The sequence below is a fragment of the Cydia pomonella genome, chromosome 8 (assembly GCF_033807575.1).
Source record: "Cydia pomonella isolate Wapato2018A chromosome 8, ilCydPomo1, whole genome shotgun sequence".
Classification (NCBI taxonomy): Eukaryota; Metazoa; Arthropoda; class Insecta; order Lepidoptera; family Tortricidae; genus Cydia; species Cydia pomonella.
The window spans coordinates 16,988,915-17,009,628 of record NC_084710.1 but is presented as its reverse complement, the minus strand read 5'-3'; the positions used below and the strand labels follow the sequence as shown (position 1 = coordinate 17,009,628).

General features: G+C 35.9%; 1 protein-coding gene across 2 annotated transcripts; it reads right to left on the bottom strand.

Moving 5' to 3' along the window:
* Positions 1–3,298: 3,298 nt before the first annotated feature.
* Positions 3,299–16,646, bottom strand: LOC133520713 (uncharacterized). Of its 2 annotated transcripts, none has more exons than XM_061855326.1 (6): positions 16,177–16,646; positions 14,104–14,146; positions 13,547–13,683; positions 11,567–11,671; positions 5,214–5,317; positions 3,299–4,506 (listed from the first exon to the last, which is right to left on the bottom strand). In XM_061855326.1, exons 1-6 carry the CDS (start codon positions 16,201–16,203, stop codon positions 4,281–4,283), a joined length of 642 nt encoding a protein of 213 aa, XP_061711310.1. In that variant the 5' UTR covers positions 16,204–16,646; the 3' UTR covers positions 3,299–4,280. The 2 variants fall into 2 exon arrangements, with proteins under 2 accessions (XP_061711310.1, XP_061711311.1); XM_061855327.1 differs by lacking the exon at positions 16,177–16,646 and adding an exon at positions 15,474–15,870.
* Between the last annotated feature and the right edge of the window lie 4,068 nt (positions 16,647–20,714).

Here is a 20,714-nt window from a genome sequence, read left to right as displayed (position 1 = left end):
GACCGAAGGGAGTGTTTTTAATCGACAAGAGTTGCAAATTACCTTTTTGCACGTGTATCGTACTTTTTACAGTGCACATGGCCCTTTAAACTTTGGACATAAGCACAGAAACTGCTCATTCCTGCACTAGTGCGAGAAAGTACGAGTAGAACCATATGTGACAGTCCAAATCAAAAGGGACTGTATGGCAGTTGGCGCTTACGCCGCGTAGTACCGCATTGGTATTGGCGCGCCGCTAATAATGGTGTAAGCGCCGACCGCCATAAGATCCGTTTTTATTTGAACTGCCACATATTGTACTGTAAACTATATTTTTGTTACAAAAGATGAACATTTCCGAGCATATTTGAGATACAATATATGGTAATATTTCCGGTATCTGTAATTAAAAACACACACTATGCTTTTTTGAGATAAATCCCTAATGCATGAAAAATCAGTATCGGGAAAAGCTCAAAATTTTCTGTGGCTGAGTCACGATTATTCCTGGCCGGGTAGGTACGTGGATATTCCCCGAACCCGAAAAGAGAAAGCACTCACCGATGTGTAGTTTTTGAGAGTTGATGATAAAATGTAATAATAACTGGAATAAGCTATGGGTAAAAGCAACTGACTAAATATTGGGCAATGGGGTAAAAAACTGTACGCTTGCCTAATAAAACCCTCTTATTATTATTTTATTGTTATTCTATTATGCTACACAGTTTGAACGCAGATTTTCCTGTTGTTAAAATTAAGTTTTATATACAAGTTCGTATTTTCAGAATGAAAAAAGATGCAGTTTTTCCTCGATGCACTTGCATGCTCATTGCAAAAACACTAAATCACATGTAGGTACTAAAAAACATTAAGTCAATTTGCAACGTATGTCTGGGGCATAAGATTGGAATTTGCATAACTAGTTACATGTATAATGTTTATATGTAGATACTTACATAATGTGGAGTGCTTAGTAGCCATCATAAGATGATAATATCAAGGAAAAAGAGGAAATAAAACCAGATATTATTTTAAAATATGAATGATTTATTTGTCGCAATGTTTCGTAAGATTATTTTATGACTAGTATACACATTACACAAAATAATAAATACATGTTGAGTTATATAACTTAATCGTGACTTAAGAGATAATAACCATCCTAAAAAAATAAATCATACTTCGTTTTTTATATACCGAATATTTTGTTAATGTTATTTATGTTATTGAGATCGTGAGTCCATATTTATGACATAAATAATTTATAAAACTTGATTGACCACTACCAATAATCTATTGATTATTTGATGACATACATACGAGATTTCAAAAACAATCAAAAGTTAATATTAATTAGAAAATAAAGGTACCTACTCAAACATAATGCTATAATGTTTCCATGACACATTCAAATTTTGAATCATAGATAACTTGAAACAAAAAGACCTGCATGATAGGAGCAACTTTCATTGCAGTAATGTCAATCGTCTGGGATACTATGTAATAATGCCTTGAGTAAAGTAGACTGAAATATTTAATAAATATGCAAAAACTTTAGAAAATTCTTGAATTACATGTACTTATAGCTTATAAGCCGTTGACGCACCGTTTACGTAGTAGAATGTATAGCAAACGCCTACGTTTGCCGTACAGCAATATAATACAGGTATTATATGATGAGTCAAGCTCCCTTTGTGGTCGGTCCTAAATAGGTTAAGAATTGTCTAAGTACGTTAAATAACAACTTATAATATAGTAGACTAACAAAAATATTTCAATATTTAACGTTATAACCAATAACGTTACGCTTCTCTAACACATACATTTTTTACATAACATATCTATTGCAATTAATTAAGTATTATGTTGTATTGTATATTGTAATTACATAAATAAATCCTTAATTAGGTATATAACGTTAATGTGTAATGTAATGTGTTTTTATATTACTAATCGAAATAAATATACATTAAGTATGTTATCCCAACAAAAATATAAATATAAAATGAGAGCCAAGTTCGATATTGAGCAAATGCATGATTGTTCACTCGCCGACAAAATAATTGAGATCTATATGAGTGCCAAGTTCTGTGCTGTGTAGAAAATCCTGAACTTATAAAGGATTTGACTTGGTTAGTTTTTACCAACAAACCAATTTTTTTTAAAGTAAGAAAGACTCATTTAAGTCTGTCTTTGTTTGTAGTATGAATTTTTCTCGAGTATTGCACAATAAATAATTTTATTATTATTGTATTTCCTTGGATTTCACGTGCCAATAAATCCCGGTTTTTTGACAGGCTTGGGTGAGGATATAGATCCAACACGTAGAGGCCCCTTTACACACGTAGAGCTTTAATGTCATGTAGAAAGCCTGCTGGAACCTGTTCGCAGGCGCAACAATAGACACCCATGAACCGGTCGCAGCAGGCATTGGGACTATTGTAGAAAAAGTGAGCAGTTTAACGGTCTATAGATTGAAGTTTGGGTGGACAATGAGACTGGGTTATTGTAAAGACGTCCGCACATCTGCCATAACAATGTTTTCACTAGTGATCGATGCAGGCTGTGACTATTATTATTATTATTAAAGACAAATATAAAAGCCTATACATTAAAACTAGCCAAGACAAATCCTTAATTATTTCAGGATTTTCTACACAGCTCAGAACTTGGCACTCATATAGATCTCAATTCTTTTGTCGGCGAGTCAACAATATTGAACTTGGCTCTCATTTCAGATTTATGTTTTTTGTTGAGATGTCATTACTTTTTTTACAGAAATTACTATAGTATTAATCATGAAAGTAGTTTATAATTTTCAGTTTTCAGAGATTTTCCTTTGTATGCGCCTAATATTCTACCATCATGCAAATATCAAGTTTTTAGGTCATCTAGAAGTAGGGTAGGTTTTAATTAATTAATAATTATCAATATATGATTTTTTTACAATTTTATAGAATTATCAATAATTTTCAGGTTTCAGATATTTTTGTCTATTTACACCTAATAGTCTACCTTGATGCCAAATTTCAAGTTTCTGGGTCACCTCGAAGTGCGTTAGGATTTTGATCTATAAGTCAGCCAGTCACAAAAATGTCGGTTTTTAGACGTTAATTTATCAATAACTTAGCTACGTTCATGAAATTTTGTATTTTAAACAAGCTATGGGGCTTGAATAAATGTGCCAAATTTCATGTGTGTAAGTTAATAGGTTTCAAGTTGTGAAGGGGTTAATAGTAGCTCGAAATGGTTCGTGTAATATTATACATGGTTGCTGCGTCGCCAGTTCCTTTTCCTTTGAACTTGGCTGGACACGCTACCGCGTGTCTAGATATCAAAAAACACGGTATTAAAGCCATGGTAATATGGCTGAAAGGCCAAGTCATATTTTTTGTAATTAGGCCTCATTGTAGGCAGGCATATACCCGGTGGGGCGGTAACACGAGCAAATAATTAAAACATAGATTGTACTCCTCAAACGATTACACTTTTGTTAAATAAATTAAAAAAATTATAAAGTATTTAGACTTCCTAGTTTCATAGATATTAAATGTTATCGTCAATGGACGCTATCATAATTGTAATTGAAGTTACTCGTCACGCTATGAAGCTTAACATAATTCGGATTACATTGGGTCTTAAAATAAACTTGAAAGCCTACCAAAAATCAAAACGCAAGTTATTTTTAAAAGTCGCTGAACAATTGTTGATCAGTTTAAGTACAGTCGACAATTTAATTTATTGCTAGGTTCCCCTAACAACTCGTATTAAATGGTCAAATGACATTAAATTTAAAATATAAAATCCGATATAAAGCACAGTGACCTATTAACAAACAATTTGAGGTGTACTTTCTTCCTATCTCAAATCGTTTACAAATTGCAACCAAACGGCCAATCCGCTTTAGAGACCAACAGGAGTATAGTAACATTTAAGTAATAAGTAAAATACGGTAAAAACATATTTCTTCGATTTTTCTTAAAATAAGCCCAACAAAAAAAACTTGAAGGAACTGTCATAAGGACCATCATTCGACGCGAGAGGTATAAACAATTTTAACACGTTCCCTATACGGGTGCCCACCCACTATGGGTTCACAACTTCAAAGTGGAAGCACACTTGGACGTGTAACTTTGTCTTATCATTTTGTATGGGGACAGTGAACGTGTTAATCAATCTGGACTCAGCATCGTTCTTATCCTAAGTTTACATAAAACACGAGTAGGTAGTCAAGTTAATCATCTGTTGTTACAATACTTGCTGAGGCAACAATGACATAAAAACCATAAAAACGAAGATTGTCACTCTCCTGTCACAGTTTTCTGTTCTTTCGGTTTCCCGAACCTGGAAGCGAGGTCCACGGACTTGTAGTGGCAAGAGCAGCAGACTGGCAGGCTAGTTGTGACGGTCTCGGTGCCCCCTTTCCCGTCTGACACGACTATCTCCCAGTCGTTGTAGTTCTGACGACAGTAGGTCTCGATGCCAGGGATTTCGCCGAAACGGGTGAAGCATTTGCTTTGAGGTTTTCTGGGAAATAGAAAAAATATACATATTTAGCGCTTACACGGAATTACTGGCGACTTTGTGTTAGATGTAATGCATGGACTACATATTACGTAGGTACTATAGGTAGTACCTAAAACGGAGAGGAGCAAGGAGGAGACATTTTCTGATGATCAAACGTATCAGTTAAACCTGAATACATGCTAGGTAACTATTTTCTACCAGGACGTGTGTACTTCTATTATTAATGACGAGAACATAAAAATATTGATGGCGTCATTTGAGCCAAGTCTGAGTTGTCATTGAACTAAAGTTTACTTTTATTTGTATTCAGTTTGCTGCTGTCGGATTGCAATTGCGATGATAACCTTTACGTAAACTTTTCACAGCTTATAGTTTATACACAACACAAATTGTAGCTACGACGTTTCAAACTCCTTCCATGTAGCTATAACATAATTAAATATATTTAAACATTTCCAATTTCTACAATATAGATAGATTTAAAAGAGCTGGTGCAAAATTAATCTCTGACCAAATTCTGATATAAAATCCGCGCCAGCTTTGTAAATCATCCTATACGTGCATATGAGATAAACGAGGTGATCAAAGTGGCATGCAAATTCTTGGTCCGGAGACCTCTTAATCCTTAACAGGTTTTGCAACAAACATTTTATTAACTTTCACTATAATCTGCAGCAACGTGGTCAAATGTAAATGAATACACTCACAGGCACGTCTCCAAACGCACTTTCTGCACGTAGTTTTCTTGCTCTGCCTGAACGACGGTTCGCCAGTCCCCGCGTTTAGTGCGCACGTTGTATAACGGTTCGTACTGTAACAAAAAATAGAGGTTGTTTACATCAAACCGCAACGTTTAACCTAACTATCCATACCAGGGGTGACTGTTTACTAAATAAATTGCTGGAATTCTCTCAGAACGTTTTCTGTGATATGTGGTATGATTGGCTGCCTAGATTTTGCTCTATACTACAATATATAGTCGTCTGCTGCTTATTGGGCAATACCTACTTAATATTTATAATGGAATAATGTTGAAGCCGATAACATTGTAAAGATATGATGTCGTGCAAATTACTATTGAATGCGAAATACCAAAGATTCTAAGAATAATGTACCTAATGTTACGGTCAAAAATAGACAACTGCCAAATACATAAATATCGGATTGGACAATGTGAAAACGCTCTTAGGTATTGACGAAATATGTATAATAAATATTCACAACGCGTGTATTGTACCTACCGACCTATGGTGAAACGGTACAAAATAAGTAAGCATTTCCTCAACTACGAGTACATACCTAATAGGATATCGACACTAAGCAACTAAGTACGTTCCTATAGATTTTTGTAAAAAAGATCCAGTAAGTTCTCAATAAAATGTTAATATTAATGTTGTAAAGGTAAACCTGTAGACAACCTTGCGATAGCGCGAGTTTCCGTATCCATTATTATGCTTTATTAACTATATATAATATCAATGTACAATAATAGAGATGTGTAATAGGTATTGACATTTTCGAAAAGACACGCACGCAACCGTTTAGGTATATTCGTTTAAAAAAAGTTAGAAAAACAGTGTCAGTTACCTATTGCCCTAATGCCAATGACCTTATTTATGCGCCGTCCCTGTTGACGATTACTACAGGAAACAATGGTCCGCTTTGGAAAAAATGGCAACGTACCTAACCCCTAGGAAGAGACGGAACTATTTCAGCCTTGTTAGGATTAGTCTGATTGCCTCAAAATATTAAGCAACATTCACTAAATGGGCCAACGGCCCAAAAAAATGTCCCATACACTACCTATCTCTAAAACACGCCTTGTGTTTGAGTCTAAATCGTGCAAAACTTTGAGGTCAAATTAATTGTTAATATTTTTATAGCAACTGTGTTTCAGTCTAGAAGAGCAGGCATTTCAAAAACAGTTTTTAATAAAACTCAGTTATGTTATGGAACGGTTACGTTACGGAAAATACGCCCATCCCTAAATGTTTAACCACAGACGCAGTTATTTACGCTTGGGTGGTGATTGTATATATATATTAATGACAACGGTGTCGGTAATATTGGCAAAGGACATTTTTATTTAAAAATCGACGAAGAACGAGTTCTACTTGCATGTTAACCCCAGATATACATTAGCGTTATAGCGTTAATACTGTTAATAGCGTTGCGTTAAAGGTTACATACATAATCTTCCTTTTTAGGGTCCCGTACCCAAAGGGTCAAACGGGACCCTATTACTGAGACTCCGCTGTCCGTCCGTCCGTCCGTCTGTCACCAGGCTGTATCTCATGAACCATGATAGTTAGCCAGTTGAAATTTCTACAGATTATGTATTTCTGTTGCCGCTATAACAACAAATACTAAAAACAGAATAAAATAAATATTTCTTTCCAATCTCGAGGTTCTCATCAATCACCGAAGTTAAGGAACGTCGGGCGGGGTCAGTACCTGTGCAAGTCCGACTCGCACTTAGCCGGTTTTTTTTTACCACCAACCACTGTTATTTATTCTGTGGCGCCGATAAAAAAATGTTTACATACGCGTACACAAAAGTGCAATACCTGCTCGAAAACATTAATAATATGTAAATGATGTGTAAAAACGAACGTTCGTGCAGACTATTTGTGCGTAAATGAGATGATACATTTTAAAATGACAGCTTAATACGTTGCTGCGTGGTTATAGTAGACGTACAGTCAGCGGCAAATACTTTGTAGCAACCAAAGTAGCCAAATAATTCGGTACACCATAAGTATATTTAGTATGGTGTACCGAACTATTTGGCCACTTTGACTGCTGCAAAGTATTTGACGCTGACTGTACAAAACACATGCATAGTAAAGTAGGTAGGTAGGTACACTAGGTACATACAAATTACACTTTTGCAAATTTGCCCCTAAACATATCTTTGATGTTTTAGCTGACTGGCATTTTAGCAAAGATTTTTAAAATGCTATAAAGAGTATGCAATTAAAGAATAAAAGTTATGAAGATGAAGATGATGTTATGAAGAGTAAAGAGTATGAAATAAAAGACCGCAGGACGCGTATTTTATACACTTAAGTTCAAGGTCCGAACGTGAGAATTAACTTAACTATGTTGGTACCAACCTAGTTTTTCCCCCCTGATGACTGAGATGGTTACTACATTACGTAAATACGAATACGTTAAAAACGGCTACAATGAGCGAATAGGTACGGAGTGAGTACCTACACAACTATTAAGATTGTTGCCTGTTAGGTATTTTAGCGTTGTGTCCATTACAATTTTGGAATTAGGTAGGCTAATTAAAAGTATTGCTTTTGCTTAAGTAGGTACATATAAGTACTTACTAAGCAAAAATTCGGACAACGAAATATAATTGATATAATATAATATAATCTTTTTCGGGAAATCGAGAAAAACATAACACGGGTTCCATTTCCTAATTATTATTTTAATACAAAACCTTTTCAAAAATCGCTAATTCGCTACAGTCGGTCGATCCGTTTTGAGAATGATGAGGAAGATTTATTATATGCAGTTCATCGTCTCGTAAAAAAAACACGGTAACAATAACAACATAGATTATTTTCGATATTGTACTAACGTAAGTTTCTTTATTTATCTAAATAATTATATCATTATTAATTCAATAATTATTTATTTAAATTACCTACTATACAATTTCAGAATTAAGCTCTTCAGGTTTTAGGTCCGAAATTCAGCGGTGGCAGCATGGTTCCATTTTAATCACTTGTCACTTGTATGCCCGTCACTTTCACACTTGTTAGAACGTGACAGACATGGTGACAAATGATAAAGAGCCGACCATTTTAGCCATACAGGAATTAAGCCACGCGATAGACAGATATAGATACATACTTATACAAAAATGTACATTACAGAAATAAACTTTTTTGAAATAGATAACTTTTTTAATTTTTAACAAGCAGAAACAGAAACGTCTGCGAACGATGCTATTAAGCTTAAGAGTAAAGGACTATGCGTCAAAATGGCCCCAATACCAACAGAGTTAAGAGTTTGAGAGTAAGGTCATTACATAGGTATTTCTATGTACTTCATTTCGTTCTATGGGCACCAAGCGGAATTCCATTGCAGAACTGAGATATTGGTATTTTAGTCAAAATGTCGTCACCCTTATTACCTAGGCAATATAGTCCACCGCCGGGCCAGCGCGGCAAATCATTCAGTGTGCTCGCCCGGCGGTGCGCGAACATCTACCCTGCAGTAATTAATTTACTTACTTGGACTCTATTGCCTAGGTAATAAGGGTGACGACATTTTGGCTAAAATAACTCTTGGCCTCTGGATCCAGAGGCCGTGAGTTCAAAGTCTCACCCAGGACAGTAATTTTTCAACTTTTAAATTTATTCTAAGCTTAATAGATAACTTTTTCTTTAGAAATTAAAATTAAGTACTAAAAATAATGATATGATAGTGTTTATGTTTGAGTATTATTATAAAAAAAAGTTCAAATAAACCTTAATATTATATGAAATAAACATGTTTACAACTTATTTTACGTAGGTACTGAGTCAGAATACAATCAAAGTGTAATAACAATATCGGCAAAGAAACACTGTGTATGCATTTCGGAATAAATAAGTCCTTTTGATCCGAACTTCGATATATGAACCTTTATTTAGAAGGCAAGAAAATACTTTTTTAAACTTTAATCTTAATGAAAATGCGTAATCTAATGTTATAAGCAGAACTGCATTGATGTTAAAAAAAGAAAAATGAAAATAAGTCCTTTTGAAAAGACATCCCCATCCTCAGTTGCAGTTTTGTGCAGGGATCGGAATCGGTTTTTTGCAAAAACATCGAAATAACCATATATTTCGGTTTATTTTATACTCTAAATGTAGGACTCAGTTGTGTTTTCAGATAACGACTACGTATTATTAGATTGCCTAATTAGAAATGAAGTAATTAACAAAGAACGAAAAAATACCGTTTTCGTTCCCATACAAAAAATACCGGTTTCCGATCCCTGGTTTTGTGACGTGAAGTTATTATAGGTAAATCATTTGCATAATTACCCGACTGCATCAGAAGGCGGATAATGTTTTTCGAGCGTATGTATGTATGTCTATTTCTTTGGCACGCCCTACAGCCTGCAACCCAAACGGGTCACCCGATTTTTGGTTTTTGACATATGAGATGTCGTTGAATTCGTCAGAATTGAGGTAGTGATAGTGATATAAATAAATTTTGAAAATGGCGCCCGCAAATGAAGAAAGAGGGGGTTGTTATTGTTTACCATAGCAATATGCTTGACTCGTTCGCATCTTTCCTGTAGACATCGCAAAATTAAAAGGATCAAAAGCTATTTTTTTTTGTTTACGCTGCACCCTTATAGGCGGAATACGTTTTTTTAAGTAAGTACTTGAGACTGAAATATATCTTAGGATTAGTTGTCAAGCGGACCCCATGCTCCCAATTGAGCCGTGGCAAAATGCCGGGACAACGCGAGGAAGAAGAAGACTTGAGACTGAAATAGGAAAAACAAGATATACAGGGCAGATGTCAGATTTCCGATTACAAGTTCAGATAATTTTCGAACACAAATTGCGAGGGCGAAATTTCGTGAGTATTAGGAGTTGATTATTGACAATGGATCGCTGGCCAGCAGATCAGCATGCATATGCTAATGAGGCGTACCTAACCAACGGCTTTTAACTTACCCGTAGGGAAGTACCGCAAGGTTTTGCATTTTTCTTAAACTTTTTTTTATAGTCTACAGAAGAGTGTTTTTCTGAAATGTGTTTAAACCGTATAGTACTTCTAAATAGTCTTCTCATAAGGTTGAATTACGGTTTAATCCAATAATTATTGAGCAACAATTGCGGTTAGCGTAGTTCTCCGTCATAAAATCTAAACCAGACAGAATCCTCCGTGATTCATACGAATAGATGGAATTACAAACTTGTGAGTATAATTTTCATTAACCTTGGTCTCTCCGACGATTTACCGAGAAGTGGTTAGACCAACGCTGTTCTGGTAGACGTCAGAGTACGCCACGCCAATGTCCCAGAACGTGTCATCTTTAACCCTTTGACCGCCACCGTCGGCTATGGCCGACATCTGAAAGACTTGCCAAGGACGCCAACGACAGCTACAGCCGACAGTTTCGCCAATGCAATAGGGACTAACGCGGGACTCCGTAAAGTTCAATTTGGCTTAAATAATCGTGATCGCCGGCGTCCAGGGCACGGCATGTTCCTTCGCCGTCTGGCGTCCAAAAGGTTAAACTTAGGTACATCCATTAGCAGCAGGAATGACAACAAGGTGCTAACTATTGGGCATTAGCATGTCGAGCACTCGGACGTTTAGTCTTCCTTATTACGTATATACTCGTAAACAACTAAAACTACCATACTTATTTGCGTTTTAGCGTATTATGATTTTCCTATTGTGCGGTCGAAGAAATGATACTTTAGCAGTTTTAGCGGGTCACTTTACAGTGGACAGCTCATACCATAAGAGTTCAACCAAATTTACTTGAACCGCAAATTGCTAAAGAATCAATTTCCCCGACCGAACATAAAACGAAGTATATACACGAGGGGGTAGAGAAAGTGACGGTCCTGTCACAGGTCATGGCTGAAACGTCGAATTTTGTTCATACAATCCGTAGTTATGCAGAATTTGATAGTTCAGCTGTGATATCGCTTTCTCATGTCAAACAGGCATATAATTTATATAAAGAATGCCCTAATCATTGTAGTATTGTACAGTTAATGTATTAAATATAGGCACGGATAAAGTGCCAAAAATAGGTATACACATTACACAAGCTTATTGCCTGTTATGTAGTGTGTCGATATTTTATACCTTGACTGCACATCCTTTTATTTTGTGCCTAAAAATTGCATGTATAGGAAGTATCGCAATCCTTATTATGGAAAGCCAATATGAATTTGTATATTCGCACGAGAAGACGGAAAACTTTAATTAGATTTTCATTTCTATAGCTCCGGCTGTGATACGTGATAGGTCAAAGTGTTCAGTTAATAAAATATTACAATAAATAAGTATTGTCTCTCACCGTAACGGTGGTTCTGCAGTCGTCCTCATCGCCAGGCCCGCCCTGTCTGTTAGGGAATTCTACTTCGCTGTTGTTCAACACCAGGTTCGGAAGCTTGCCAAGCTTCTGTAAATAACAAAAAATAACATACTATAATAATAAAAAAGTCCGATGAATTTATCCTTCATTTGGTGCCTAAACCTTTCTAACAACCATCATTGATGAATTAAAAAACCTCTACAAAAATCGCTAGTTCGCTACAGTCGGTCGATCCGTTTTGAGAATGATGAGGAAGATTTATTATATGCAATTCGTCGTCTCGTAAAATAAAATAACACGGTAACAACACTAACAACATAGATGAAGCATGAAGTCATGATATGTGTCGTTTCCAAGCAAAAGGTCCCACTTTATCGTTTGCCATAAGGACGCTTCGACAGGTTATTCGTATAAAGATACCAGCCAATCTCGTCCTTATGGTAAGCGACAAAGTCGGACCTTTGACTAGTCCTTCGACACATATAATTTATACTTAGCTCAAATGCCTTACGTAAGCTATGCATTTAAACTATATTTTTCAATTCGACCACACGAGAATAAAATGTACTTGTTTACTTATTCTAAAATATAAGTTGAATAAATACTAGGTACTTGTTATACTTGTAAGAAACTTGAAAACTTAATTTGAACCACATTATGACAGATTCCAGATGTTCTCCTCCGTGGGTCGAATTTCTCACTTTATTCTCGTTTATTTTTGCAGCTCTGGAGTTCCAGGCGTCCATAGGCTACGGTGACTGCCACCAAGATGTAGTCATTAAGTCATTTATAAAAATCGGTATATTTTCTAGAGTATCGCTTTCCTAAGCTAGTGTTACTATTTTATTATTATTAATAAATAACAGTTTAATATAATAGCCAATTTATGCTCCTTTAATATTTTTTGCCTCTTGAGTTGATTTATGAATTATGAAATATTGGTTACCTAGCATTTACAGAACGTATATGATGGTTGTAATCCAACTTACGACCCAATACCAGATTGGCCCGGCCTAACTCGAACATGAAAATGATACACTCGGTCCATTTATCATGTCAGTTAGTATAATAGTTCAATACAATTCCAAAGTCAATATACAGGTATAAATAAACCAACATTCATATATAGAACAACATTTAATTAGCAAATCATATTATAGCATTAAAGATTTCTTAAGTGAGAAATAGATATTCAGTTGTTTAAGTTAGGACTGTTAGGAGCTATAATTACTGTTATAATTAAGATTTTAATTAGTTGTTATTGTTATTCATATTTAAAGGTGCTATACTTTCGCGGGCTTCATGTTGAGACTGTACTTAGCTTTAATTTAAGCTATAAATAAACATCAAATATACACACATGAAACGCAATAATTTTTTGACTTTGTAATTTTATCGTCTATCTTTTCCTGCATCTTTTTCTTGTAGATTATTACTGTGTTTCTTGTGTCTTGTAGTGACGGCCATGATAGGCGATAATAAAAGGGCGACCGGCATGCCAGCAGACTGCAATTAAAATTTAATTCTAAATTCTAATACGGCAAATTTGACTAACTCCAGCATATCATTAAATAAGTGACAGAAGCACTTTGTAAACATACTTAAAGCCTGACAATACACAAGACACCATGTAAATAAGACACACGTTATAACTTTATAATGTTTATTGCGGAATCACTGCAGCATCCAATCTTATAAATCTCCAACCAAACTTATTGCGGGCTCACACCCGTTATCAAAACTTATATAGGCTCATACCCATTATGAAAATGTGTATAATAATTTAATAAACCTTACACAAGTAATATATGATCACGCGCCACGCGCCATATTGCGGAATTTACTTGGAACTAAATTTTTCATACTAAGTACATTGAACTCACCCTATACATTAAAATAAAAGCGCCCTTTTGACAATGATCATATACTTCTGGTCGGGCTTTAATATAGATAGGTACTTACTGTTCCCTTGAACATCTTGTCGAACTGTTCTTGAGGGTAGTCCGGTGGCTTTATCGTGCAGAAATTCTGGTCCTTGCATTCGTCCGGGACGCCCTGCCTATCCTTAATAGGCCCAGGGTATTTGATAGAGTCATCAGCTGGAAAAATATATATACCTAGAATGCGTTCACGCTAAGTCTGCACGCCTAGTGTAAGGTGGCGCGACCATATATTATCACTGCCGAGTCTAACAGCAACCTTAGTGTAGGAGACGGACTCTTATCACTAACTTTAGTTTTGGAAATCAACCAAAGGCATAATATCATTGTGTCAATGAACAAAAACCGATTACGACGCTTGCTTGCCATAAGGGTGATTTTTGGGGGGCTTGAAATACTACATAATCCTAGACTTATGTGAAATTTTATAGATAACTTGGTAACCGGGAGCCACAGTTTCACATATAAGTAAGTAGATTATTAATCATATCTTGGACAATGTTTCTAGGAGAACTATGTAAGGATGACCCATCTAAGTCTAATTTATTTAATATTTAGTAAATAGTTATAATCACTTACGCTTCATAACGCCCCCGGTCGTAAGCTGAAGGCACACCGTGATCTGAAAAAAGCCTCAATACAAGAAACCGTCTACACGATGTATTTACGTTTCTACAAGAAATTCAAATAATTATTTAAAATTATATAAAATCAGCAATGCATCTGACAGACGGACGGACAGACGAAAGGACAGTGTAAGCTTATTAATATATAGGGTTCCGATTATAGCCTTCAAATAATATAATACTCACTCCTTCGGTTACGGAACAGTATCAAAAGGGCATTTTTGGGGTACTCATACCATCAGCCGTCAGAATGGTCAAGTGATCGAGCGAGCTTCACCTTGATGATTGCTCACGCTGAATGGTGTATGCGAAATGAAGGGAAGGTTATGCGTGAGATGCGCGCCATCACCAAGAAGATGATCAAAGTTATATCAAAACCATAAATTCAACCATGTAAGTTCAAAATGCTAAATTGGAATCGACCTCCTAGACCTTGCACCTGTTACGAATCATTAACAAGAATGTCTAGTCAAGACTGTGTTCTCTTCTCATACATTTTTATTACGACTACCCAGCGTATCTTGATCTCAAGATCCATTACTTAAAACCAATTGAAAACCGAGATCAGACTTAAATCGGTTACCCGTTGCGGTGAGCTCAGTTAGTATGTATAACTAAAGTCAATTGATATTGGAATTTAATGTATGGGCCACGAGTTTGTAAAACATGCCGTTAATATTCATTATTTATACGTAGTGTGGTTACTGATTAATCATTGCGTATAAATGAATACTGAGAAACTTATTAAAAATGAAACTTAAAAATATTGAAAGTATTAAGTTAGCTAGAATAAGAACTAGGTACCCTCACAGTCAAAGGCAGGGGATCAAGGAGACCAATGGAAACGGGAGAGATGGTTCTCTTTTCTTGTCACGAGACGAAAACCGGTCACATTTACAAATTAATGTAATAAATGTAACGCAATAAAATAACTGTCGCAAACATTTGGAAACCAGTAATTAGTCGTTATGTAATTAATGGCATCGCATATTTTGGTACAAATTGATCAAGTGTAAACAGGTTACGAACTATGTTGTTAGGTACGAATAATGTTGAATTTGCCACTAAATTTTTTAGTATCATTTTTGAGTGTCAAAATTATATCGAAAACACTTATTGGATACATTTTTCGCCTAATTGACATTCAAAGCATACTTAGTAGTCTTAGTACATGTAAATAGCGGCTATTAGCGGTATGTCAGATTTTACTATTTTACTACTCAATTAGTAAAGTCATCTTTATTTTATCAAATATGCATGAAATAAAATATGAAGTATATTCGTGATAAATTGTAGATTTCCTAATAACTTTAGATATCTTACGTTTGAGCACATGATACGAGTAGTCCGACCGAAGGTTCACTTTCAGTTTCGGCATAAAAATCATGTTTTGGCCAACCGTCCGGTTTCTGGCAAAAATCTGCTGAACCTTTTGGCCGCGAAACTTAAACTTTCGAACTTATAATAATATTGCACTTTCGGATCGCGTTTTGCTAGATTTCTGTAAAGATAAATTAATTCTAATTAGTCTTTTTCAATGAGAATAGGCGTGGTCCGACACACTTGGCCCGATTTTTACATCATTTGCACGAATTATAGGTATTTCTTTCAGACATTGTTCAACCTTCGGTTTTGGTTTCTCTCTATACTGAATAGAGTGTCCACCTGAAATGTGATATCAATTGTATTAAAATATCACTAGCGTTCCACGTTCTCGCACATGTAGGTAACATTAATTCGAGCGCTCTGCAATAAAATGAAATCGACTTGAAAATTATGTTTCACACATCTTAATGTGCCACAATAAATAAAATTGCATAACTTTCACTAGGTAGAAACCGGTTAAGTTGAAGTGCGACAAATATTTTTAACACTTCAACTTAACCGGTTGAAATGTATAGAAAACAATACCCTCTTTGTTAGTGCATTTTCTGGAAAATGAACTAAATACCAATTTATATTTCCACTTATTTACCTATTCCTCTCGTCTATCACTCGTAGAAAACTATTATATACTCGTACTTACGATTGAAACACAAACGAGTTTTAACATTTTCACAATTTGTATGGTTTTCACTCGAAGCGACGGGAAAATAAGCGTGTGTGCGTCGCGGTGTCAATTCGCGGACTGGTCAGCGGGACGAGAGTTGTCTTTTGTTGTAGGACACATCGAATATGCGATTTTCTTTAAGTGATACCAACATTGGCTGTGAAACGCGTACCTCGCTGGCGTAGGGTAGGCTCGACTCGCGACGGAACTCGGAGAAGAACGATTATGGTTTTGTCTCATCTGACGGAATTCTGTCAGTTCTGTGGAAAAGGTAGAAACTTAGAAAGGCGTATTAGAGAGTACCTACTTTCACCAAGCAGGTGTTATACCTGGGGACCGAAGTCCCATGAGAATTGGTTAGGACTTATATTTATAATACCTAACTGACATTCGGAACTAAATATTATTAAAATATAATTTTCTTTGATTTTCATACAGTAAAAAAATTGAAGAAGGAAAATGTGAAAAAACATACCCCCTCCTTACCGCCGCAGTTCTCCGAACATAAATTATGAAATTTTTACATAATACTAACATTAATATAATCAGACCTCTATCTTGGTATGCAATATCAAGTTTGTACGGAATCCTCGGTGCGCGAGTAAACTGAACCCGCACTTGACCGGGTTATTATCTTATTTTTAGCATCATCTTCTCTGTCGTGGTCACGTTGAAGCGTCCGCATATATCGGTAGTGAGGCAGACACAGCTCTTCGCACGATCTCCCGCCATCGCCAATCTCTCCGTTTGTAGACAGTCAGATACGTGTTTCCAACTGCGGATTTTATTTAGTCAGTCCAGCGCATAGGTAAATAAGTGACCTGCCGCGCGATCTGGTTCCAATCTTCCCTGTACGACCAGCCGCACTATGGCGCCTAGAGTGAAGAGACATGTCCAAATTACCTACTGCAGTATGCGCGACTGTATTAAGATTTTTTTTACAACTTTTACTTGTTCTGGAGCTGGGATAGTAAGTATTAACTAGTTAGGCTCAGGGAGAGGCATAAAAACAATAACAGCTTCAGATTCAAGTATCATTAGCTAAGTTATTAAAGATCCACTGTATATAAAAGATCCCTTATTAATCCACTTACCCCACCCTCCCGAAGAGGTTGCACCATTTACATTCACCATCATAGATACAGACAGTTGAAGGGCCTGTTTACACTTTGATTCATGTTTAGTACGAGTTAAAACATTTGTTACTTACGTTTAGTAGAAAATGTATGATCTTGCATACTAGTCAATGTATAAACAGGCCCGAAAAGATGTCTGACACCTTTTTCGTATGAGTTTGCTGACTGAACAATCCTTAGCGCTTGCATGAAGCGCGACAACAAATCCTTTCGTATTCTGCGAGTTTAATGATTAAAGGTACATAATTGAACCGTGTTTTTTTTATTTTTATTTAGAAAAGAAACAGCCTTTTACAAATATATCTAAAGTAAATGAACTAAAAATAGGCCTAAAGTTTCCTACGTTACTAAAAAAACTATTACATAGAAAAATAAAAACACCTCTATCTATGCTCTTTCAGGTGACTACCAGTACCAGCACACGTACACGGTAGTAGTACTAGTACTGCACCCTTCTAACAGCTCAGTAGTCAGCAAAACACATGAATCTAGAATAACTGGATCAGGCAGGCAGCGGTGGGGGGAAATGACCGAACGGGATAGTCGTATGTATCTTTCAGTAGGAGTAGCAGGGAAAGAGCTATTATTGTTTGCCCTTGTGAGTCTATTTTTTTTAATTCCCCGCCGTAAATATTAGTATGGCTTATGGTGAACAACAAATAACCCGACAAAATTACATAGGTTGTTTTTAGTACGTTGCCACTGTTGTCAGCGCCACCCTTTGCAACACCCTTATAGGTAGACTACCAACCTAATCATGTTGATCTGTGTAGCTATCGTAAAGTAAGACCCGTACCAAGCAATATGAGATGAAAACAATGAAGTTTACATGCGTGATGTGTACTTAATATGATATTGCTCCTAATTTCCTAACAGGCGTAACGTAGCTTATTGCATCCCATCCTATGGTTTAATTTTCAATATCTGGATTAGGTAGGTAAATTTACAGGGAAAAACCGAAGGGAAAAGGGGGTAGAGGTTAAAGAAGAACAACATGGGTGGATAACCTAAGGAGTTGGACGGATATGGACGCTGGGCAGGAAGACTGGAAGTAGAGAAGAGTTCCGGAGTGTGGTAGCCGACATCCGTAGAGGATTGGCACGTGAAGAAGAAGTAAATATCGGGATGTGAACTCTCGGGGCACACGCACACGCACATCTCTCTTTTTTCCTAGTTAGATACCTAACCTAAAGCATATTACGAGTATTAGCTTAATAACGACTGGCTAATCTAATTTATCCAATATGACGTTTATCCAACTTATCTCCGACACTAATAGCTATTATGTCCTTAGAGATCCTATGATTACAAGTACAAAAAAATAAAATAGTTCTTTGGTTAGGTATATAATATATTACAGAACTATAAATTATTTGGTAAAATATGTCATATCTGAAGAATCCAACGTTAAATGAGTAAAAACGTTAATAAAGTGGAGTTGTTCTTTAATTTAGTTTCTGATATATACCTACATACATGCATACGATAAGGTGGATAAGATTAAATAAGGCATTATGATTAGCTCCTTGTCATATTAGACTTCGAAGAAATTACGAGTATACCGTATGAACGATTTCTGTCATTCCCCAGCCACAGACTAAAAACTCTACAACAGCAACCATCGACTTGGTGGTTCCCCGGTTATATATCTAAGATATACGCTATCGGTGCGTTCCACTTTTGCATTTGCATTACGAAAAATGTCTAGAGTCCATCTAAGATAAATAGGTAAGTAACTTTGCGCTGATTTTTTAAACTATTTTCATAGGAATATAACATTTGCTAAGATGGTGCAGAGTTAGTTTAGTTTCGACTGATTTTCAAGTGTCTACCTATTATACATAAGTACGTCTCACACCATGGAGCTTTAAATGCAGTGCTCGATTATACTCGCTAAATCGAGCTATTTTACGAGTATTATGGGACCACCCCCGAAATCGCGAAAAAAAATGTTTGGTTCTCCATAGGGAACATCGACATCGACATCTAATCTAATCAGCCAAAATTTATGAAAAAGACAACAAAAAAAAAGCGGCCAAGTGCGAGTCGGACTCGCCCATGAAGGGTTCCTTTATGACGTATTAAAAAAAACTACTTAAACTACTAGATCTCGTTCAACATTTTACCACTTTGGACACACATTTTACCACTTTGGTAGTGTCTCTCGCGCAAACTATTCACTTTAGAAAAAAATTATATTAGGAACCTAAATATCATTTTTGAAGACCTATCCATAGATACCCCACACGTATGGGTTTGACAAAAAATTTTTTTTTTTAATTTTATGACGTATTAAAAAAAACTACTCACTAGATCTCGTTCAAAACAATTTTCGTTAGAAGTTTGCATCGTAATGTATATCATATATTTTTTTTAGATTTTTCATTCTGTTATTTTAGAAGTTACAGGGGGGGGGACACACTTTTTTTTACTTTGGGAGGTTCTCTCGCGCAAACTATTCAGTTTAGAAAAAAATTATATTAGAAACCTTAATATAATTTTTGAAGACCTATCCATAGATACCCCACATGTATGGGTATGTTGAAAAAAAAAATTTTTTTTTAATTTCATGACGTATTTAAAAAAAACTACTTACTAGATCTCGTTCAAACCAATTTTCGGTGGAAGTTTACATGGCAATGTATATCATATATTTTTTTTAGATTTTTCATTCTGTTATTTTAGAAGTTACGGGGGGGGGGGACACACATTTTACCACTTTGGAAGTGTCTCTCGCGCAAACTATTCATTTTAGAAAAAAATGATGTTAGAAACCTCAATATCATTTTTGAAGACCTATCCATAGATACCCCACACGTATGGGTTTGATGAAAAAAGATTTTTTGAGTTTCAGTTCTAAGTATGGGGAACCCCCAAAATTTATTGTTTTTTTTTCTATTTTTGTGTGAAAATCTTAATGCGGTTCATAGAATACATCCGCTTACTAAGTTTGAACAGTACAGCTCTTATAGTTTCGGAAAAAAGTGGCTGTGACAGAATCGGACAGACAGACGGACATGACGAATCTATAAGGGTTCCGTTTTTTGCCATTTGGCTACGGAACCCTAAAAAGAGCGATTTCGGGGTTGGTCCCATAATAAAAGTAGGTACCTCAGTGTAGCGAGTAGAATCGAGCCCTGCATTTCAAGCCCATAAGGAAGAATACTTTTTACGTGGCTCTAAGTATAAGCCAATGCGGGAATTGGTAGCAGACTACTGAAGTATGGAACGTAAATGTATTAAATTAATACCTGATCCTCGATAGCTCGCCGATGATGTTGTTGCCCATTTTTTCCCTACTTAATCTTTAAAAGATATGTACCTGTATTTGCTGACTGACGTTGCATATCCTTTTTGCTCGGCTGCCGAAAAGAGCGC

Bases quoted from the DNA above. Each gene is read 5' to 3' on its own strand.
- LOC133520713 (XM_061855326.1), bottom strand. From the start codon at position 16,203: ATGTTAAAACTCGTTTGTGTTTCAATC. The intron at 13,684-14,103 runs GTAAGTGATTAT...ATATTTTTCCAG, and splicing joins GACCGGGGGCGTTATGAAGC to CTGATGACTCTATCAAATAC. The intron at 11,672-13,546 runs GTAAGTACCTAT...TGTTATTTACAG, and splicing joins ACAAGATGTTCAAGGGAACA to AAGCTTGGCAAGCTTCCGAA.